This window comes from Eptatretus burgeri, chromosome 15 (genome assembly GCF_056783735.1).
Source record: "Eptatretus burgeri isolate ZD-2024b chromosome 15, Ebu_testis_v1, whole genome shotgun sequence".
Classification (NCBI taxonomy): Eukaryota; Metazoa; Chordata; class Myxini; order Myxiniformes; family Myxinidae; genus Eptatretus; species Eptatretus burgeri.
The window spans coordinates 39402864-39427198 of record NC_140975.1 but is presented as its reverse complement, the minus strand read 5'-3'; the positions used below and the strand labels follow the sequence as shown (position 1 = coordinate 39427198).

The window sequence follows — 24335 nt, the reverse complement described above, 5'->3', positions numbered from 1 at the left end:
TTTTATATGTCCTTTAAATGCCCCATCAGTGTTTTCAATGGAGAATTTAGTGGCACCTTCCCTTTCTTCATGGTTCTTGTGTTTGCACGATTGAAGGTGTTTATTATTAAAAAAAATTTCAAAGAACATCATTATCACATCTATCACAACGTTTTGTTTCTGGGTCAAGTGGAGATATTTGTCTGAAAAGATATAAGACTAAGAGAAAAGATTCAACTGTGAGGGATGAATCAAAGTATTTTGATAAACCATTGGATATGAAAAATAAGGATGATAGAGTATATATTGATCTGCTGGACTCTCTTAATTATAGGGTTCGTCTATCTGGTAAAAGTAGGAAGAATGAGGAGAAACACATTATTCAGGCTTTAAGTAGCCTTGGTTCAGGTGTTAGTTTTCTTCCAAATAACCCATCACAATTAGTTAATTGATTGTTATTGCTGTTAGGCAGAAAGAAGGCTGGAAATAATTGTTTTAATGAAGCATCAGCCATTTTAGACCAGTTGATGAACATGAAAATAATAAATAAATGTCAATACAAAGACATTTTATCCCATATTAAATAAGATGAGAAGCACAATCCTCAGTTTTAATTTCACAACAAGTGACCACACATCTTCATTTCCATGCCCACTACAACTTGATGCAACAAAATAATATGAGGAATCTTTATTGTCCATGGAAACTTATAATACTTTGTGTAATATCACCAAGAAAAATGACAAGTTTAGTTATAATCCGGGAAGTAGATACAAAATGATGTTTCATCTGGAGCATATGAGATTTCTCAAATATCTTCCGAAATTGCTCGCCTTATGAAAGAACAGGGCGATGAACCAAAAAATATTTTTTAGATATTCAAAAACATACTTCAAAATCAACGATTAAACTTAAAAATAATTACAAGGTTGATTTCACAATTGATAATTCATTTAGAGAGTTATTGGGTTTCTCCTCAAAAAAGATTGAAACTAATGGGACATTTTACAGTGATAATGTCATTCAAATATCCTCAAGCATAAATTCGGTTTTAATTCACTGTGATTTGATTGATGGCGCTTATAATAATGGAATAAGAACAAATACAATATTTTCATTCAGCGCATACTCAACCCCAATTGGTTATAAATTCAATATGGAACCCAAAAATCTGGTTTATCTACGTGTGTCAGGAAAAACCATATATACAGAGTAAAGTTTAGGATAACCGACCAAGATAATCGCATGATTTCTTTTAATGGAGAAATTATATTCATCAGAATTCACCTACGTGAGGTTTTCCAATAAATAAATACGATGGTTATTGTGAGGAAACACGAGTTGGGAAAATATAAAATAATTACAAGGGATGGGATGTTCCTTTCCCCATACTACAAGGGTGAAGGTATGCATCTTGGTCGAAGATACGAAAACCTAAGAGACAAAGGAGTGTGGGACATCAATTTAGAAAAAAAGGAGATGGGATAATTGATACTCTAATAGGTACAACTATTCTTAAACATAAAGACCTAATTGGATCAACTGATGCTGCTGTGCGAAATGTAGCGGGTGCTATAAAGAGTATAAAAGATGCCCAAAAGGAATCTCATAAATTGCAAGCAATAAAAGAAATTAAGAAAAGCAAAACTCAGTTGTCTCCCCAAGAACGACAGAAAATAATTCAAATACTTGGGTCAGGGTTTCAAAAGTTTTAACATCTTTTTTTCTGAAAGAAATACAAGTATGGAAGCAATTGATATTATCTATGATTTGGATGATACCATTTTCATCTCAAACTCCACTAAACAAGCTCAAATGAGCGAAGATCCTCATCCTCTTAACGATGATATCATAAAAACGAATATGACGTCATTGTGATGTATCAGGTTTGCGATAAATTAATTATCTGTGCTAATGCCCGGCTTGATTCCCGCAAACAAAATTCAAACATCTTGCCTAGTTTCGGAGATAATGGTATAGGCTACTTCCATTTGCGGCGATATTATGACGTCAACTTTTTTTCTAGGAAGAATTTCCAAAATCGGAGATGGTTACTGCCTGCGCCTAGGCTTTCTGCATATACATGGCCAGTTTCATGAAGATCCGATGAAAACTCTGGGTTGTGAAACAAAAAGTCAAAAAATAGGAATAACGTCATAAAAATTGATATGACGTCATAGTGATGCATCATATGTGCGGGAATTCATCTCTGCTAATGCCCTGTTCGATTCCCGCAAACAGAATTCAAAAAGCTTGCCTAGTTTTGGAGATAATTTTTAGGCGATTTCCATTAGCATAGATATTTTGACGTCATAACTTTTTTTCTCGGAAGAATTTTTAAAATCGGAGATGGTTACTGTCTGTGCAGGGTACTTTTACATATATATGCCAAGTTTCAGGAAGTTTTGATGAAAACTGTAGGCTGTGAAACAAAAAAGTCCACAAGAAGAAGATGAAGAACAACAACGTGAGTAAGACTTAGAGATCCTCTACGAGGATCTAAAAAGAAGACCACTTCAAGGTAAATGCCATAACAGGAACAGACTGGAATACAAATGGAATAAAAAGTTTTGAAATAAATCATCAACAAACTTATTTGAATGTAGTCGAAAGTTTCTTGTTGTGGAAAGTTACATTCACTAAGGCTGCGAATACCACAAATGCTACACTCGTAAAAGATTTCTTCTGGAAAATGTTTGATAGTGTTCGTTTGTATATTGGAACACAAGAAGTTGAAGCGGTTGATTATGTCTCTGCTACATCTGAAATGATGGAATGGGAAAGGGGGCTGTCGAAGGTTTTATTTCTGATATGGCAATGGGAGCAAACACAGACCCTGGGTATAGTCAAAGGAAAGGAATGTATAATGATGATATAAAAACAAGTAACGGTTTTACTGTGGCAGTTCCTCTTGAAGCTATATTTGGATTTTGTGATCATGATAAAGTTCTGTATGGTCTTAAAATTAGATTTCAACTGCAAAGGAATGATAAAGAAAATAGATTGCTTTTTGGTGTGGCTAATGCTTTTGCTGCTCAGAATAAATTTCTAATTGATAAAATTAGTTGTTGTATGAGTGAACATACTCCTAATCTTAAAACAGAAGAGATGTTGAATAGAAGACAACTCAAAGAAGCCACTCAATGTATCATACCTTAAAAGAAGATGCCAACACATTAAACTGAACCAAACCACTTACAATTGGAATTTGGGTGTTCTGGAAGGAAAGCCACGATATCTGTGGCTCATTAAAAAAAACAAACAGATGGTGATACTGCTATTGATAAGAATAATGCATTGAGTGATAATGCTATGGTGAAACAACTTCACGTTTCTCCAGATGGAACATTTTATCCACGAGATAGATTGGAAATTAATTGGGAAAAAAATGATTATACTGAAGCATACAAGTCTTACCAAAAAGTGTGTGAAAGCAATGGAAATAAATAACCCACTTTGGATATGACAGCATTTAAAAGTCTATACAATCTATGCGATTGACCTGAGTGCTCAGGAGGAAACTATAATTAAATGTCTAATTGAGTGTATTCCTTATACATTGAAAGAGAAGAGAGTGAAGAAGTTGATACTTATTGTTTGCTTTTGGAAGAAACAGAATTACAGATTAATACAGACAAGCATAACCCGCGCTCTGCGCGACATGTTGGGGTGGGTGTGTTTGAGAAAGGAACTGATGCAGAGTATCAGTAGTAATTTTACATTAATGCAGTAAGTGGAATACGATTTCACTGTTTCAGAACCATTTTATTTACTTTTTTTGTACCATGCACCTCATATGGTCTTTGAGATAATGTAAGCCGAATATCACGTTACTCGAGCGCAGAACAAAGTCGAAGATAGCGCAACACGAAACCACAAACTCGGAAATAATATACAAGATAATGGTGTTATGATTAATCTCACATAATTTTTTTGATAAATAAATGAGTGGTAAAGTGCCAACTGGGGTGTATGTTAATCAAATCAATCTTCATAAACTATCATCTTGTATTCAAAATCAAAAGCCTTGTATGATTAACATTAATACAATTCAGAGAAAAGGAGCAGTAAGAATTGATGTTTTGCTCACAAGAGAACAGGTAAAAATCTTGAACGATACTGGCTCACTCAAAATTAAAATGTTAAAACCAATGTTGAAGAAATATTCAATAAGAGAGACGAGTGGAGGATTTCTCCCATTTCTAATTCCTTTATTTGCTGGTTTAAGTGCGGCTGGATCATTGACGGGTAGTATTTCAGCAGCGGTGAAAACTGCCAATGAAAGGTAGGCTCAACTCCAGGCTCAAAAAGAATTGGAAAGACATAACAAAGAGTTGGAGAAACAAATTAGTGGAATGGTGCAATTGTAGATTTTGCTGAAAAACTTGAAAGTCTGCCTGATAAAGCAAGATTGTTAGTTGGAGATATGCTTTCTTCTATCGCACAATCAGGTGTAAAATTAACTAAAAGGGGTTATGGATTATATCTTTCTCATAAATAAATGAGCATTGATGAGTGGTTTAAAGAATTTGGAAAGAATACAACATCAAATTTAGAACTTATCAAATATTGTAAGAAATTAAAAATTCATAATGTGGTTATTTGTATGAGAGATGAATTTACAAACGTGTCTGAACATACAAAGAATATTATTATGAACTTAGAAGATAATAATGGGCAAGGTTCTCATTGGGTTTGTATTTTTAATAGTCAAGACAAATATTATTTTGATAGTTTTGGTCTTCCACCACCTGTTGAAGTCATAAAATTCTTACAGAATGGTGTTTATCAAACATTTCAAGTCCTAGAATTCAATTCCAAGTGTTGTGGTCAATTATGTCGATATGTGTTATTTCAACTCAACAAAAATAAAATTTTTAATGACATTATTTTTCATCAAATATAAATGATTTATGTTGGGAAAGATGGTTCTATCTTTGGTGTATCCCAAAGAACTGGATATTGATTTATCAAATTATTACACAAAGGCACAGGCTGAACGACAAATATAGTACAGGAAAAAATATTAATATGAAAAATGCTTATAAATTAATAAATTATCCAAGCCCGACTGATGCGAATGACTTGGTGAGATTGAGTGATTTATCACAATATATATCCTTAAATAAAATGGCACGTTTTGTTAAAGGAGTAGAATTTACAACCACAACACCTGGTTCAACAAACCATACACCTTTTCTTATTAAATTCAATTATCTGCTTAGTATTGAATTTTATAAAGAAGGAAGAATAGTTAATATGAGAATAGAGAAATGGAGGTATAATATGTGTGATTTAGGATATAATTGGTCTTTTTCCTTCAACCTAGAAGACCTACACGATTTTTATCAGTCTCGTAAAGAAGAATATTATCCTCTTGGTAAGAATCAGGAGATATGTGGAAGCACAATTAGCAAACAACAAATACACGATTTCGGGAATAGGAAATTATATGATGGTGAAGCTATAGTTTATATGACAAAGAAGGAAGGAAATTGGATAATTATACAAAGTCGAGGAATACAAACTGATTTAACAACAGGAAGATTGGGTGGTATTACGTGTCATCATATTAATCTGTCATATATTTCTGATACATAAATGACAGCAAGAAGACTTCAAGAAAATTACAATTTTTGCATTCAAGGATACCTACAAGAAAAGGGTGTTCGATTTTACATTCCTTATGAATTGGAACATAGACACGGGCAATTTTCAATTAAAAACTGGCCATATACTGATGTTAAAAAACCCACAAATAGAGATTTGATTAAAATATTAAATAAAAATGAACTTCTAAAGGTGATTAAATATAAAACTCTTTCAGAAATCATCAACAAATCTTATTGGTTTCCTATTAGGCCTTAGTTATTTTACAACTTGGTTTACGGATCCGCCGACGGTATATTTGCCGAAATGAAATATAAATATAAAACAAATTTTTAGCCTTTTCTATTGATACATTTTCCGCCGAAGGTGCAAAAGTTTAAAAACCTGAAATGTAAACATCGGCATTTATTTTCAAATTATAATTTCGTGTGCGCGCGCCAAAATGCCGAGTCATCTTAAACCAAACTGCGCAGTCGTCATTTGTCATGGTGTCTGAGTAGTGGCCAGCATGGTTCAGATTGACTGTGGCTTCTGGGGCGAAAGTGATTGTTAAGAAGTATGTCAGCAGTATAAATTTGAGTGACTGTATTGGTAATTTAATCATGCAACATCTTGACGACAAATATTCTGGCCGCACTATTGCATCAATTCAGTGCAGCAGCAGGGATGATTCGCAGGCTACTCTCGATCGTGCCGATTTTGTTTCCGTCGAAAGTTGCACACCGCTGTTTGTATTGAAAGATTTTGGTGCCAAGCACGTCAAAGTTTCCCTGCGAGATGCTGATATTCCACCTTCAACGGACCAGAAATCAGCCTTTGATGTGCTCATGGGGATGGGGAGATGGTATGCTCAGATGCCCACTGAAAAGTAAGAGCTGGTCATGGCTCTGATTGACCGTTTTGAGCGTGTCGACTCCGAGTAGACACCTTTTAAAAAATCATATCCAGCACTATGCACTGGTGTGCACGCACACATCTACGACTTGGACAGTAATTTTCTCAGCATCATTTCCATTTGTTTGATGATCCAACAGGTTTCTAGAAGAAAAACATGCCAGACTATATTGTAAAAACAAGTTTTTATCCTTCTTTATTGTTTTTCACATCAGATGATACAGTGAACATGGGCATCCTGCATTTGAATGGTCTTCCATCTTCAATGTTTTCTAAGACCCTCCTGGTCTGGGATTTATATTTATTTTCTCCCACCTACCCTTGTCTTTTCCATGGAACATCCGAAAAAAAATCATAAAACTATATAATTTCTAAAAATTGAAATTATATTTATATTTCGACCTACCGACCCTACATTTTAGCTGAAGAACTGCGTAAACCAAGTTATAAAATAACTAAGGCCTAACTTCAAATATCTGGAGTCAGTGGTGGCAGAAGATGGAAATGGAAATTAAGCAAGGGATTAGTTCTGGTTAGAATTATTGCACAAAGTGCATAAATACAACATAGAATCAGTTTGTTTTACAGTGCGTTCAAATATGATGGCCTCGAGGTACACACACCCACCTCTAAGCTGTCGAGCGTAAGTTTGAATCTCTGCCCAGCTATTAACTATCATCCTGGTGTTTCACATGCAAGATGAGGAATCAGTGTGTGGGCATGCAATCATGTTAAATTGGGTGTCCAGTCTGTTCGGACTGATTGTCGGTAGTTGATAAAGATTCCACAGTGCCTTTCGTGAAGAGTAGATGAGTTATCGTGGGCACCCTGAACAATTCCCAATTTCCAGTAACCTGCAGTCTAATGTCAGGCCTGGCCAGCTGGTTCGTGAAAGATTTGGGCCAAAAGCTTTCCCTGGCCAAACAAGGTAGGAATAACTGGGGGTATTGAAGTACTAGTAGTAGTAGTGTAGTGGAAAAGTAAAACTTATTAAAAACAGTCGAATTTCATACACAATCACAATGTTTTTTTTTTTTTACCTTTGCTTGATAAAATGTCAACTTCCGAGAACATTGGCAGAAAAATAGAAAAAAAACATTTTGGTGGTGTGTGCAACCATTCCGATGCTTAACTCGGGGGTAATGACATGTCTCTACGTAAATGCCATTAAATCTGAAGATCGTTTTTACATTCAAATGAAACACAGATGGGTCAACATAGTCAGAGAATGAGGTAAATACATCCAAGGTGTCAAAAATTGTGGAGATTCACATTTTTAGAGTCTTCTACTCTCAATATTATTTTGCTAATTTCACATTCTTCCATACAATGCAACTCTCTTACCCTCCTTTTCCCCTTTACCCTCTCAACCCATTCCCTTGGATAAAACATGTACAATGCCCCATGTTTATCAAAAATTGCAAAGGCCCTTATAATGATCACTGGCAACATTTCAAATTAAAAAATGGCTCACTTGGTACAACTGTTCATTCATGATTACGTTGAGTTCCACACGGCCCAGCTGATAAATAGATGTCCTGTGGAAAATGTGGAAAATCTGCCGCCACAAGAGCTGTCGTGCGGAGGAAATTGGCAGAAATGCCAGAACTCTTAATGGAATGACTGGTCAGGGTAACAGAAAAGGCAGAAGGAAACACAATCTTAAAAACTTCGATAAAGGTCCAACAAACACTCAGAAAATTGATAATCAACACAAATCAGATGAACATAAGCATTTAAAAAAACAACAAACAAACAAACAAAGGATGTCATTACTTTTGTGAAAAAAAGATGTCCAAGGAAGGCAAAGCAAATGGCAATAGCTCACCTGACTCAGGAAAATGATATGAGGCTTAAGTGACATTGGCGTTTTGCAAGCACATTTCATCTTGACCAACCTGAGTTATTCTTCTTTAACAGCCACAATTATTCCCATGTTCTTGTGGGGTTGACCAGGGGAAGCTTGGCCCCAAGTCTTTCACAAACCGGCTGGCCAGGCCTGACGTTCAACTGTAGTCCGAGGAAGAATTAGAATTTGTTCATGGTGTCGGCGATAGCTCGCTGACTCTTTGAGAAGGAAAACATGGGATCTTTAACGTCCACAAACTAATGCCAGCAGACAGGACTCCCATTTAACATCCATCTGATAGATGTCACACACATTGACGAATCAACCTCCGACTCCACAAGAACAACTTTGAGAAAGGTCAATGTCACCAACAAAGGTGAAGCAATAATTTTAAGCTTGTGAATAAGGTGCAAAGGCTGGGAAGATTATGGAACCCAGTAAGGTTTTCACCAACACTCGGATGTGGACATAAATACTGTGTCCATACAACTGCGCAGGTATTTTTTTTTTCTTCGTCATCCATGACTAAAAGCCCACGGAGGAGCTTGTACATATCACATGTAGGACAAAGACATCAGAAGACAATGTCAATCTCCTGTTTTCCTGCTGTCCTGCCCACATTTCACAGAGTATTTGTCCTTGGCATTGTCAGTACTGTACTTACCACCATTCCAGCTTCCAACCTGGAGACCAAGCTGTTCAAAAAGTTCATCAGCCATAATAAAGGGAGGTCTGGACTCAAAAAGTTGAAGATCCATTTTGAAGAAGTCACAGTGGAGAATGTGCCGCAGACAAGGATGATCTGCCTGGATGCCCTGTAGAAACACAACAAACCACACCGATGAGCAATCACACCTTTACAAAACAGGTTTTGCATAAAGTACAAACAAACAAACAAGCAGTCATAGACTGGTACTTATGAAATCGTCAACTTGACCTCTGACCTTGTCTAATAAAAGCTGTCTCCAGAGAAGGTAGCGACGCAAACCAGAAGTTTCTACGATGATTCTGTACCAAACCATCAAAAAGCGAATGTTTGACCTCACTGTGACCTTGACCTTTGACAGATTTTGACAAAAATCTAATCAGCGCTAGCCATCACCCTCCTGAATCATGTGGTGTAATTTGACATTGTTCTCGAGTTTTTCCGTTCTCGAGTTATAACTTTTTTTTGGATGTTTGACCTCACTGTGACCTTGACCTTTGACCGATTTTGACCAAAATCTAATCAGCACTAGCCATCCCCCTCCTGAATCACGTGGTGTAATTTGACAATGGTAGCCTCTTCCGTTCTCGAGTTATCTGTACCAAACCATCAAAAATCGAATATTTGACCTCACCGTGACCTTGACCTATGACCGATTTTGACCAAAATCTAATCAGCACTAGCCATCACCCTCCTGAATCACGTGGTGTAATTTGACATTGGTAGCTTCTTCCGTTCTCGAGTTATCGTGCCTACAAACAAACAAACAAACAAACAAACAAACAAGCAGTCATAGACTGGTACTTACGAAATCGTCAACTTGACCTCTGACCTTGTCAAATAAAAGCTGTCTCTCGAAAAGGTAGCGACGCAAACCAGAAGTTTCTAAGATGATTCTGTACCAAACCATCAAAAATCGAATGTTTTGGATGTTTGACCTCACTGTGACCTTGACCTTTGACCGATTTTGACCAAAATCTAATCAGCGCTCGCCACCACCCTCCTGAATCACGGGGTGTAATTTGACATTGGTAGCTTCTTCCGTTCTCGAGTTATCTGTACCAAACCATCAAAAATCAAATATTTGACCTTGCTGTGACCTTGACCTTTGACCGATTTTGACCAAAATCTAATCAGTACTAGCCATCACCCTCCTGAATCACGTGCTGTAATTTGACATTGGTAGTTTCTTCTGTTCTCGAGTTATCGTGCCTACAAACAAACAAACAAACAAACAGAAACGGAAGGCATAAATATACTTACGAAATCTTTAGATTTCGTAAGTAACAAACAAATAAACCAATGTCACCCTCAGGGTGACCCGTATCTTGCCAAAAGGTGACCACGTGTGACTTCTTTAAGGTCACACTGAGGTGAACAGAGCTGCTATTCACCAGGAGCGACTCCTTGAGGAATATCTGCCGACGAGAGATTCCGATGAGAATCGTTCTACAGAGTAACCATGAAAAATATGCGTTTGCCTCATAACGTCACCAAATGACGTCATAATGTCTCAAGCTTGACATATCTAGAAAGTACTCATCGAGGTGTTCAATTTGAGGTACTACACGATATGGTTCCTAAAACTTGAAAATTTGACCTTGGGGTCAAATATGTTTGACCTGAGGCGCTAACCATGAAGGTCAAGGCCAATCGCCACCAAAAATTAATCAGCTGAGCGCCAGACCATGAACTATATTCCCATGAAGTTTGAAGACGATCCGATCAAAAAATAAGGGTTTCGTCGACTCCCCTGATTTGCGACAAAGTGACCTTGACCTTTGACCTTGACCTTCAAAATTTTGTGCGCTGAAAGGGACCTCTATAGCTCTGATATGCGAAGTTACAAAAATTTCCAATGATAACTGTGCTCTGCAGAATTTTTTATACGTGATTACAGACAAAAAAAAAAAAAAAAACACAAGCTGATTAACATATCTTGCAAAAACTTCGTTTTGGCAAGATAACAAACTGAAACGGAAGTCATCTATACATTTACGAAATCTTTAGATTTCGTAAGTAAAAAATTGTGTAACCTTTTAAAGGAATCATCACATTGAAGTAAGTTTGCTCATAGCCATATATTCAGCATGTTAAAAACTGAACATTTGTGGTGAAATTGAAAAGGCTTTGATGGGAATTACAACTGTCAAATATAAGTCTCTTCGATAAGTTTTCACAAAGTAATTGCTTATACAGTGTATATGTACATACACTGTATATACAGTGAGTGCCTTTAGAAAGTGCTCAACACCCATTGACTTTTTCACATTTTGTTGTATTCCAGCCTGAATTTAAAATGGATTAAAAAAACAAAAAACATTGGCTACACAAGATCTACATATAAATGTCTCTGTTTCTGTCTGTCTCTGTCACATGTACGGCCACATGTTTTAAGTTGCAAACTCAAAACTTGGGGTACAAATACAATTGTGTGTCTGTGTGTGTGTCTGTGTGTGTGTGTGTGTGTGTGTGTGTGGGGTACTAACAAGCTCAAATGAGCTAAGATCCTCGTCCTCTTAATGATGACGTCATAAAAACGAATATGACATTGTGATGTATCAGGTTTGCGATAAATTATCTGTGCTAATGCCCGGCTTGACTCCCACAAACAAAATTCAAACAGCTTGCCTAATTTCGGAGATAATGGTATAGGCGATTTCCATTAGCGGCAATATTATGACGTCAACTTTTTTCAAGGAAGAATTTCCAAAATCGGAGATGGTTACTGCCTGCGCGTGGGCTTTCTGCATATACATGGCAAGTTTCACGAAGATCCGTGAAAACTCTGGGTTGTGAAACAAAAAATGTCAAAAAATAGGAATGACATCATAAAAATTGATATGACGTCAGTGATGTATCATATGTGCGGTAATTCATCTCTGCTAATGCCCTGTTCGATTCCCGCAAACAGAATTCAAAAAGCTTGCCGAGTTTTGGAGATAATGTTTTAGGCGATTTCCATTAGCGGAGATATTTTGACGTCATAACTTTTTTTCTCGGAGGAATTTTCAAAATCGGAGATGGTTAGTGCCTGCGCAGGGTATTTTTACATATATACGCCAAGTTTCAGGAAGTTTCGATGAAAACTGTAGGCTGTGAAACAAAAAAGTCCACAAGAAGAAGATTAAGAACAACTACGTGAGTAAGACTGAGAGATCCTCCACGAGGATCTAAAAATAGGCAGCTCAGAAGACATATTTGTACGGAGAGTTAAAGCACACTGAGCCGAAAATGATAATTTTTTATAAAATCCTAACGTTTTAGAAGAACACTATCTCCTGTCTGCAGAAGTAACAATAAAACACCAGACGTCAAGCTGCAGAGACATTAGCTGTACTTATTATGTCTGATGGGAACGGCTATGCGTCATGATTGAGTTGCAAAGGGGACGAATCGGCACATGGTTCGAGATAGATTTAATAAAAAGAGTGGAATTAACAGATGGATTTGCTTCTGGTTCGGATGTTTGGGTAGCCGGTTCGGTGTCACGTGTTTCATGTCTGCCCCGGGTCCGTGTATCGGGCCTGACCCTCGCACCCGAAGGTGGGGGGCTGTGGGTGATTGCGTAATCCTCGATAGGCAGCATGTAGGTCGATGTGACAGTAAATCGACCGTGTGCCCAAAAGCCATGCTTCGAGACTTTCCTGGCTGGTACAGCCAGGTGTGGAAGCTTTAATGGTTGAAGCCCAGATTCCGAATGGTTGCAGCAAACAGTTGGCCATCTCCAAAGTATTGCCGATATATGGTAGTAGTACCGTTTTGACCGGTTCCTCAGGTTACGGTGTGGGTACCCTCCTCCGGCGGCAAAACCGAATGAGTGCTGCCGGGTAGTCATTGTTCTGCATTAAGCGGGTGACATTCAATTTTGGTCTGTCGTGTGTCCTGGTCACTGCAGTGCAATTTGGCCAGGTCAAACAAGGTTCATATACAAGACAATTTGTGCATAGTCGGGCGACCACTGTTGTAGTTAAGCACCTGGACTGTATGCGTGGGTTTGCGGTACACCTGGGTACTCAAATGCCCGTCTGTTGTGCGCTCAATGCCCAAATCGAGAAAAGCAATGAAGCCGTCTTGTTCGAGTTCGTGTGTGAACTGTATGGCAGGTATGATGTTGATGTGGCTTTGGAACCTGTTAAAGCTGCCTTTTTTGATGATGGTGAACGTGTCATCCACATGGCGGGGCCAAAATTTGGGTATGTTTCAACCTGTCATGCCTGTTGCACAAAGTGTTGCATTACCAATTCTGCGATCAAGCCTGATATGGGAGAGCCTATGGGTGTGCCGTGATGTTGGTGGGTAAATTTGACCCCCGAAGCAGAAGTATGTGGATGTGAGGCACAAATAAAACTGTGAAAGTAGCTGTATTGGACTGAATCAGCTGTTATCTGACTTGTGGAGGTCTGGCGTGGGCGAGGCTAAAGCCATGACAAGGCAATCGGCGGCCGAGATTACCCCAAGAGGCCATTTTGATCTAACTTTAAGCCCCAGCCTCGCTGAACGATTATAAAAAGGGCAGAAGGGCTACTGCTTGGTGTGTTGGTTCTTGGCTTTGGTCCTACATTGGTTTGGCTCCGGTGCACGTCCTATCCTGTACTTGCTTTGCGGGAGAACGATCGGGGTTAGAGAGGTGGCACTCACGTTGGCAGGTCGAAGCTGGGGAGCCGGAGTGTTTGGGCGGACTGAACGAACGCTGTGATTAGGGCCGAAGCCAAGCCATGCATACACACACACTTCAGATTCTCATATGGCAAGCTATTTATCTCGCGCATTCTTTTCTTTGCTTTCATGATGTATCGTTCCACTTGAACGCAGAAGCACGACGAGGCCTTGCTGCCACCAACTGTCCTTTTCAGGGCACCACCACCGATATGCACCCTCAGTTTCCTCTTGCACCACACACACCACACACTACGAGCACCCACCACCTCTCTACGATCACACACCTTAGACACCACCAGTATTCCCCCATTTAGCGTTTGGGTCACCGAGGCACGACTGCCCCACCCGGTGATCAAAGAGGCCAATAAACCTTTTCCTTTCTCTTCTCTTTCTCCTCTTATCTTCTCCTTCTGATTGGGTACCCATATCTTGTGTATAGCCGGGAGGTAAGGCATAGAGTTAAGTTGCATCTTATCCCAATGTATATAATCGCTTGCACTCTTCATTGCTCATCATACATTTTGAATTGCATTCCCCCTTGTTGATTCATATTTACCCTTGTTGTGCATTCAAGCCCATGAGTGCCCCTTCCCACATGACCCCATATTTCACCATTGGTTTGAACTGTAAATAATAAACCCCCTTTTTATTTAACTTAATTTCCAATCTGTCTGTGTTAGACTTTTCCCCATTGGTCAAGCATTGTTCGCACATAGGTTAGTCTGAGAGATTATAATTCCCCATGTAATTGGCTCATTCAATCCCAGTTTGCATGAGCAGTTTTGTTCAGCCGCCATAATTAAGATAAGCGTAGTGAATAACTGAGAGCATGTCCCCTGGTCATGAGACCCTGTGACCCCCAGTCAAATGGCAATTAGATGGAGGACACTGGATCACGTGGTTGATTAATTGGTGTTTGCAGTTGCCTCACAACACGCCGTGACACAAAGCCATTTGTGCCCAGTCGCCTCAGGATCGAGCGTTCAAGAGAAACCCGAGCACTTCCCCTCATGGAGAACCTTGAACCCCGGATCCGTAACAATATATATTGTTACGGATCTGGAAACCATAAGCATTCAACATACAGATGTCCCAAAAGAAGTTATGTCGTAAAGGCCTAAGTCACATTTGCCTAAGTCACAGTCACATTTGTCACATTGAGGATACGGTGGCCGTACGCCCTCTGAATTGACAGAAATGTGTGGCGGCCGCAGAGTTTCTGTGGTGGCCTCAGGGTGGCCCTACGCCGTTTGGCTATATTTTACAGGCCGTAAGGTCGCCGTGGAATTACAACGCAGAGTTATAACTTTTTTCACTTAGACTTTCGCCGTAGCAATTAGACAAGCCGAAACAAAAGAAATGGTAAAAAAATAAAAAAATTAACCCATTCGTTACCGTCCGTCTGGCCGCACGTTCGCCTTAGGGCTCCCTGCGACATAAAGTCAAAGACCGTACGGCAACCCCACGTTATCGGTCTCCACAATTTCTAAGACCTAAGGCCAAAGTCACATTTGCTCTATGGCGAGGCTACGGCGGCCATACGCCCTCTGAATTGACAGAAACGTGCGGCGGCCGCAGAGTTTCTGAGGTGGCCTCAGGGTGGCCCTACGCCGTATGGCTATATTTTACAGGCTGTAAGGTCGCCGTGGAATTATAGCGCGTAGTTATAACTTTTTTCATTTCTACGTTCGCCGTAGCAATTCGACAAGCCGAAAAAAAAAAACTGGTAAAAAAATAAATAAATAATTAACCCATTCGTTACCGTCCGTCTGGCCGCACGTTCGCCTTAGTCCCCCTGCGGTCGCCTTGCGGGCACCTTGCGTCTGCCTTGAAAATTCTATGGCCGCCGCAGGAACGCCCTAAGGTCACTGTGCGACATCAAATCAAAGACCGTACGGCAACCCCACGTTTTCGGTCTCCACAATTTATAAACACGCCGTGCAGCTCCCCGAAAAATAAAAACATATGTGACTGCTACATAGTGTGACCGTGGAAATACTGCGGCCGCCGTATAATTGCTAATGGCCGTAGATTTTGGTGACCCCAGGGCCGCCGTGGCAAATGTGACCTCGGCCTAAGTATATGTGTGGTCAGATCGCTTTCCTTTTGTCTAGTGGGAGAATCAAAGGCGTGCGTTGCGATTTCTTTTTAGTTAGGTTATTAAATCTTTACATCCAACGAACCCTCCAACAACTACCCCATCTACATGACCCCTCGGCCCATCACGATCCACCACCAACCAGCTGCCTTATCGCACCCTGACGTGCCAAGGCAAGATCTCGCGGTTCCGGTTTCTCGGTTCCCGCGAACGTTGTAACTCTTTCACAACAACCATTGTGACATTGATACTGTTACTCGTCAAGTATGAACCCACATGGAAGAGTGGCTGGGGTTTCCCGGCAGAGGCCTTTTCAGCGTTGATACTGTTACTCGTCAAGTATGAGCCTACATGGAAGAGCGGCTGGGGTTTCCCAGCAGGGGCCAAGGCCCCGCCCCGGAAAGGTATGCCGTGGGACCCTGTCCAATCAAAGGTGGACAGCGAGGTGTGTTCACCAAGGCCCCTCCCCGCTGAGGGAGGTCCATAAATTCCCGAGCACTCTCTGTATCAGGAGTCTTTTGGGGGTCTTGGAGGAGTCTTTTTGGGGTCTTGGGGAGTTTTGGCTGTCACGAAGAGTTTTTGGTGGGTTTTGGCTGTCACCAAGAGTTTTTGGTGGGTTTTAGCTGTCACGAAAGGGTTTTTGCTGTTACGAAGGGGTGGTCGAGGCGGTGAACGTGTCTCTGCTGGCCCTCTACAAGGAAGGAAAGGGCGACCCCGACGCCCGCTACGTGGACCCCAGCCATTCACCACCCAAGCTCCGCCACGAACCTCGAGTCCCACAGGTGCGACTGGGGACCAAACCAGCGACCATTGTCAGGTGCCGCAGCATGGAGTACCCCTTCTCCGACGGCCAGGTACCCAACCGAACTCTGACCCCCAGCTTGTCTCTATCCTCAGCTGCGAGGGTCCAATAAAGAACTCTGGGTTTCTTTTCATTGCGTGTGTGTGTGTGTGTGTGTGTGTGTGTGTGTGTGTGTGTGTGTGTGTGTGTGTGTGTGTGTGTGTGTGTGTGTGTGTGTGTGTGTGTGTGTGTGTGTGTGTGTCTGCGTGTGGGCCCGTCTTGTAAGTAGAACTGAATAAGTGTTTTTGGATCATTGTAAATACTTCTTGCATATTCTCATTAAGTCTTACTTTGTGTCTTCATTTACTGTAAATAAAACTTGTTAGAAATGTTCCCAGTTCGTTTCCGTCCCTTCTTAATTTGGTCCAGCATGGTTCGGATCTGAGTTTAGGTGGGGTTTTATCCCCGATAATCCGTTCATTCCAGCCGGCACGGCTTTGGCAATTTCCGCTCGGCTGCACCCGAACCGGAGTTGGTAGTCGGTAGTTGGAACACTACCGCAGTCGGTAGAGTGACCCGGTTCGAGCAAGATGTGCCGAGGGTGTGGTTTCCCCGGTATTCGAAATTGTGTAGTTAATTAGGTAAATTGGTTATAGACAAATAGACCCTACGCTATGCGGTTGAGATATTGGCATCCACTGTCGGTGAGACGACCCGCCGGCTCGCGGAGTTATCCGAGCGATGGCCTACAATTCCAGGGAGTTTGGTGGGAGATGACGCAAGCTTTCCCCACCTAGTGGTCATTCTCGGAACCGACCCCCAGCCTACAACAGTAAAGCATAGTGCATAACTGAGCACGTCCCCTGGTCATGAGACCCTGTGACCCCCAGTCAAATGGCAATTAGATGGAAGACACTGGATCACGTGGTTGATTAATTGGTGTTTGCGGTTGCCTCAAAGCACGCCGTGACACAAAGCCATTTGTGCCCAGTCGCCTCAGGATAGAGCGTTCAAGAGAAACCCGAGCACTTCCCCTCATGGCGAACCTTGAACCCCGGATCCGTAACAATATAGGTGTATATATTGTTGTGGTTTCCCGCCCGTAGGCGTGCGGGCGACCGCTTTTAGCCAATGGCAGCCGCTCTCGCCCACCGAACGGGCAAACCGAGCTGCGGCTTTCGAATAAACGCCGAAATCCAGCCACGGGTGTGTTTTTAAGCACACCACAGCCTTGTCAATACTCTACCCGCGCTACAGTGTCCGATCGCCGAATGCTCAATTTACTTAATTAATCGCGCGGGCAGACTACCGAGAGATTGTACCTCGATGGAACTCGTACGGAAACGAGCCGCTTAAGCAGCTCGCTCCGTTTGCGATTGCCGAGTGGATTATCGCCAAGCCCGTCGGACCCGATTTCCTTATCGGTTATTAAGAACCAACTATATTCCGAACTTAATTATGGCAGTTCAATTTAGGGCAGAGGATGCAACGAGCAGGTGAGCATTCACACAAGGACATTTATTACACACACGACACATATGCAGTCATGCAGTCATGCAGTCATGTATGCAATCAGGTCTTCAAGCACGCATGCAATAAATGGGGGTAGTGACAAGACACGAGCAAGAAAAAGAACTACAACCGTTGGTCTATTTATTATGTACAATTACTTATTAACAGTTCCATCTAACGGACTCGGCGCCACAACATTCATTGAAAGAAAAACCCAAGGAAAGGCAAGGGGTAGGACTGGACCTCGTGGGTCTTTATAGTTCACGGAGCTGTGGAGACCGCAGGAACTCCAAGAGACCAGGCTGGTTACCTGTCACCTTAGTGGTGACTCGCTGGGCGCTCCTCGACATCCCGTCCATAAGGCAGCTGGCGTGACCGTGGCTCGGCCCAGGCCTCGTCGTGCGGCCTGGTCGATCGGGCCGAGTCGACAACGCCTCAGAGGAACGAACGGGCCTTTGCTCTTTTAGAGTTGATGCTCTCTTAAGAGCCCGCCTGTTCCTTAGCGTCGTTCGGACTGTCCCGGGGCCCGATCACCTCGGACCGTTTGCTGCTGGTTGGCGACTCCTCTCCGGCTGCGCTCCAGCGACCCACAGTTCGGCACGGCATGGCAGGCTGTGCTCCAGGCTCCGCTGCGACGATCCCAACTGCCTTCTCTCCACGCGACTCCTCACAGGCCGCAGACCGACTCTCCACCGACTCTCTTCAAGTGAGCTCCATGGCGAATCCAGACTTCTTCAGCTCCCCACAGACTCCAGACTCCAGACTTCAACTCAACTTAAACTTGAACTACTCGCTTGGCGTCTCTGCGCGCCTTTATATGGAGTCCGTGAGGCGAGGTTTTGATCTCTCCCCTCCGATCTCTGACCCCCTGCTGGCTCCGCCCTTTTGGATCTTTTGATCCGAATTGTCGCGAAACGCAAACAAAGCGGACGTTGCAGGAATCACCAGCCCCACGCGGACTTTGTGGAAATCACCGGCCCCCGTCCTAACAGGGAACCCTTGCGTCTGTCGGCGGTGATGCCGTTCGTGGGGAACGCGCCATGGCTGGCGCAAAGATGGTGGCGCAATGGAGATGAAGGTGAGGCGATGCTGTTCGTTGTTGGTTATGTTGTGAGGAGATGTGGTTTAGGAGATGGCGAGATGTCGTTGTGGTGAAGGTGGTTGTTGAGAAGGCGGTTGTGGAGAATGTGGTTGTTGTGAAGGCAGTTGTGGAGGTGATTGTTGTGAAGGCAGTTGTGGAGGTGATTGTTGTGAAGGCAGTTGTGGAGAAGGTGGTTGTGGTTGTTGAGATGCGGTTGTGGAAAAGGTGGTTGTTGTGAAGGCGGTTGTGGTGGTTGAGATGCAGTTGTGGAGAAGGTGGTTGTTGTGAAGGTGGCTGTGGTTGTTGAGATGCAGTTGTGGTGGTTGTGGTGGTTGATCCAAAATAAAGATAGCAAAAGAAAAACACTACCTCAAAGATCACAGACCGGTTACACGAATAATTCCCTTTAAACATCGGTGGGGAAATCTATTCTGATCACGCACTTATCGACATAACTGAATTTCCACAACCGTAACTATATATATATATATATATATATATATATATATATATATATATATATATATATATATATATATATATATATATATATATATATATATATATATATATATATATATATATATATATATATATATATATATATATATATATATATATATATATATATACGAACAGAAGAGAGTTCCTGAGAGCATCAGAAGAGAGCATCATTTTGACCCATGTGCAATGAGAAATGAAAACAAACAAGGACGTGTGGGAATGCTCTGTTGTGCGATGACCACTCGTGCCTCAGACGTTGTCTACACCAAGTATGATGTGGAAAGTCGTTGTCTCTGGAGTGCATGTCAATGACGTGGAAACAAAATTGTACATCCTGCTGGTCATCGTGGTTAGATGTTCTGTTTGCGTAATCGATTCCTGACAGTTCTGGCGCTGATTGGTCACAAACCGGGGATGCTGCGAGCTGCCAAACTTGCTGTCTGCAACCGATTCCTCAGGTGCACCAACCGGATATGGTTATCCTGCAGACGTGACATCACACGTGGTTGCCCAGAATGTGGACGGTCTCTGATGTTGCCAGTTTGTTGGTAACAGTCTCCAGAGTGACTGTATGGTGGTCCGATGAACATCAAAATGTTGAGCTACATTTTGTGGCATTCCTGTCTCAAGCATGCCAATTGCAATGTAGACGTTCATTTTCAGAAAGACGTTTAGATTTTGAGAATTTTTTTTTTCCACAGCTGGGATGGTTCACCGAATCATGCTGCATTGCAATTTACTCACTCAGTACACGTGCATGGCAATTTGTTCTTATGCATATGTGCACAGTATGCATATGCAAATTAGGGATATTCATGGGAAAACTGGAGAACATGAGAAACACGTGTTGGCTGACCATTATATTGCCAGGGTACATGTCAAAATATCATTTTGTGTAATTCTTAGCCGCGTCTCGCGTAGCGATGTCCTGCATGTCATTTGGTGTTCTTCTTCTTCTTCTTCTTCTTCTTGTGAAGACAAAACCTTTAGGACTCGGCTCTTTTATATACAGGATCCAGATCTCCTTAAATACTAAACACCTGTACACATCCTTGCATTGAGTGTGCCTTTTGAGAGCATCTATCATGAACTTTTAAATATATTCGGACATTTGCTTTAAAGTTTCGAAAAGTTCACGTTACTATTTAAAGATTATTCCATTAAATGTATTGTAATTTCGTAAATACACTATTTTCTCGTCATGAACGACGATCGTCCATGACGGGTCTCGCTATTGGCTGCATCAAGGCACGTGACGAAATATCGGAAGTTGTTGGTTTTTTTTGGGGGGGGGGGTTTCCTTCTTCTTCTTCTTCTTCTTCTTCTTCTTCTTCTTCTTCTTCTTCTTCTGGTGAAGACAAAACCTTTAGGACGTGGCTCTTGGACACATTTGTCCTTGTGTTTTTATGGTGCACAGGAAATAACCTGGGTTCAAATCTCGGAACACTTATAAACTATTATCCTGGGGTTTCACATACAGGCAGGGTGATTCATTAATGTGTGCACCGTTCTTTGGATGGACATTAAACTGGGTGACCCATCTGCCAGCGATAGTTGGTGGACATTAAAGACCCCACAGTGTTCATCCTGAAGTGTTAGGCAAGCTATCACTGGCATCATGAACAAATTCCAGATACCTGCCCTAACCTTAAATCAAACTTCAGGCCTGGCCAGCCAGTTCGTAAAAGACGGGCTGAGCAGGCCAACCCCACAAAGTTGGAATAATCGTGGCCGTTAAAGAAGAATATATACATTTCTTCAATCATTGATGTATCCCTTGCAAAACTAGAACACTCAGTCGAACCCATACCTCAGCCAGGCTGAACAGTTTAAGTTTTTACCCCACTGATAGGCCAGATGTGGACCAAAATCGAATCGGTTTGTTCTCGTCACCGACCCCTCATCTACTTTGTTTTCTCATAACTTGTCCACAACTTTTTGAAATATCATGCTATGCAGTTTATCGTTTTTGGCCCCATCTCTCAATGATGAAGAGTCACTTGGAAATTAAAAAAAAAATTATCGTATCCAGATTCAAATTTTCACCAAAACACAATTGATTCGTCCTTGTCACACACCAAACCTGTCCACCAAGTTTCGACCGAATGTATCCACAACTTTTTGGGATATCCTGTTCACAGAGAGAAAATAAACAGACAGGCAGACAGGGGTGAAATCACAACCTCCATCCACCTTTGGTGTCGGAGGTAAAAATGACCTCTCAAACTCTATTTCAAAGAGTTCCAGTTTATTTTAAAACAAGTTGTTAGCCCCAAATGAAGGGATAAAGTACTAAATGATCACGGATGCAACTGACCACCATTGTGTCAGCAGGGAAGATGGGGGTCAGAGGGGAAACATTGGTTATCGAACAATGTATCAACCAATTTTGTGGTTCAAAAGAGGAGATCCGAGAATTGGTGGAAGTTCGGTGCATCTTTATGCATCCTGTGGAACCCGAATGTTGTAACAGCAGTATTAACATGTGCACTCAGATTCATGTAAGGACCATATATTTGGAAAGCATGGCTAAAATATAATATTTAGCAGGAAACATGAAACACATTTAACAGTTTCGCACTTTCATAGCAATCGATCGAGGATGCTAAAATGCCACTGTGAACGGGGTAATCATATCCGAAATAAGGGGACATTAACAAAGAATACTTCTTTAAACTCTCAAACTGATTGCATAGATAAACTAAAGGGGGAGCACTCGGTAGAGTGCAAAACCTCTGTCGTCAATACTGCTCGGTCACTCAAGTGAACCTGATATCCTATTCATTCAATTTGACATCAACAGTACTCAGAGTTATAGTTTGCAACTTTCCCTTTTACTTTTAACTTTTACATACTGAATTCATTCGTCATAACGAGATTCCTTGAGACAGAAATTGATTTTACGTGGGTATATCCACCTGAAGTTCCAAAATCAGCCGCAATTATAATTTTGGCATGTTTTTTGTTGGAAATCACTTATAACATGTAGAAATGCAATAAAAAAATAAAAAAAAATCGAAATTTTGTTGAAAAAAAAAAGTTGCGAAAAATTTTTTCTCTAACAATTTTTTTTTGGGGGGGGGGGTTGGAAATCACTTATAACATGTAGAAATGCAAAAAAAAAAAAATCGAAATTTTGTTGAAAAAAAAAGTTGCAAAATTTTTTTTTTCTCTAACAATTTTTTTTTTTTGGGGGGGGGTTGGAAATCACTTAAAACATGTAGCAATGCAAAAAAAAAAAATAATCAAATATTCTTTCAAATTGGCCGCCATAGCGGCCATATTGGATTTTGTACCAAGTCCAAAATCTAATGGCATGATCCTTGGACCAGACTAACCCCCCCACCAAGTTTCGTCGAAATCTGTCGAGGAGTTTTTCTGTAATACCGTTCACAAACAAACAAACAAACAAACAAACAGAAAGGGGTGAAAACAGTAACCTCCATCCATCTTCGATGGCAGAGGTTAACAAAAAGTCAAATATAAACCATCTTAATCAAATAAAGCCAAACTAATCACAATTCCACCTCCAGGTGATGTCTGCAAAGTCGGATTCTCACAAATTTGCTCTTTTTACATCATTGTGAAGTGATCAATCAAAATTGGCTCGCTTACACAAAGGCACCTCAGCTTTATGTGGATACATCTAAATAACAGATCTGCATTAACCTCATTTTCCAAGCTTATGTGACATCAGTGAACTGTGACAATTGAGGACATGTGCAAAGGGCACCATTTGTGGGTTTTAATAGCGTTCAATCGTCTATTGTGGTTGCTCGGTTTATGTGACGAGACGAGAAAGTGCACCCGGCAACGTCTTCCGACAAAAACTTGCAATTGGGAATGGTGCCTCCAAATTCTGTATCCTTGAATGCCATTTCGAAAGAATGACCAGTGCCATCTACTTCGGGGTATGTGCAGTTTCTCACACATCTCCCATATTCTGACTGGGTGGTGATGACAGCAACAACAACAAAAAACTGCACAACACAAACCTTGAATGTAATAACATCTTGCTTGAACTTCTGCAAGGCAACGACCTTATCGGCACCGACCTCCTTGAGTGCTTGCGTCACCAGACCACCTGGCAATGGTCAAACACACTTTGTCTCCACAACAACAATACGACTTGCATGTGATCAATTTAAATGAATAAAAAAAAAATAAAAAATAACTTTTCAGAGCATCTACGTTTTCCACATTCTTGGAATATCAAATTATGCATTGCCACATAAACAATTGTAATCACATTATTTCAATACCAAGTTGATTCAAATTGAAGGAATAAAAAAAAATACACCCTCAAATGAATACTAGCCATGCAGACCATCACTTCGCTGACGGGTTTCATCAAATGACAGCATGTTATACTGTTGTGGACCGGGGGGTCAGTGGCGAGGAACGGCCGCCAGGTGGAGCAGAAGAGCCGTTTCCCACCAAACACCCGGAATTGCAGGTCATAACCTTCTGACAACTCCGAAGGTCACGGGTCACTTAAGTACCGTGCTCGCCAATTCTCTGACGGCGTGGGGTAGGGTTAATAGCCAAATTTCAATATACCTAAGTACCCACGTTGTCAAATTACCGGGGAAGTCACACCCTCAACGGACTCTGTCGAACCGGGTCGCTCTTGTGACCTCGGTCTGGTGTAACTGAGCG

At 41.4% G+C, this 24335-nt stretch overlaps 1 protein-coding gene across 2 annotated transcripts in view; it reads right to left on the bottom strand.

The window, feature by feature from the left end:
• The window catches only part of TFB2M (transcription factor B2, mitochondrial), a 52833-nt gene that overhangs the window by 14547 nt on the left and 13951 nt on the right, over window positions 1-24335 (bottom strand). For both annotated transcript variants that reach the window (XM_085857927.1, XM_085857926.1), the window contains exons 4-6: window positions 23672-23760; window positions 8997-9147; window positions 7958-8106 (exon numbers count right to left, since the gene is read on the bottom strand). In XM_085857927.1, coding sequence (XP_085714053.1) covers window positions 7958-8106; window positions 8997-9147; window positions 23672-23760 — 389 coding nt within the window. The remainder of the gene's footprint in view (window positions 1-7957; window positions 8107-8996; window positions 9148-23671; window positions 23761-24335) is intronic.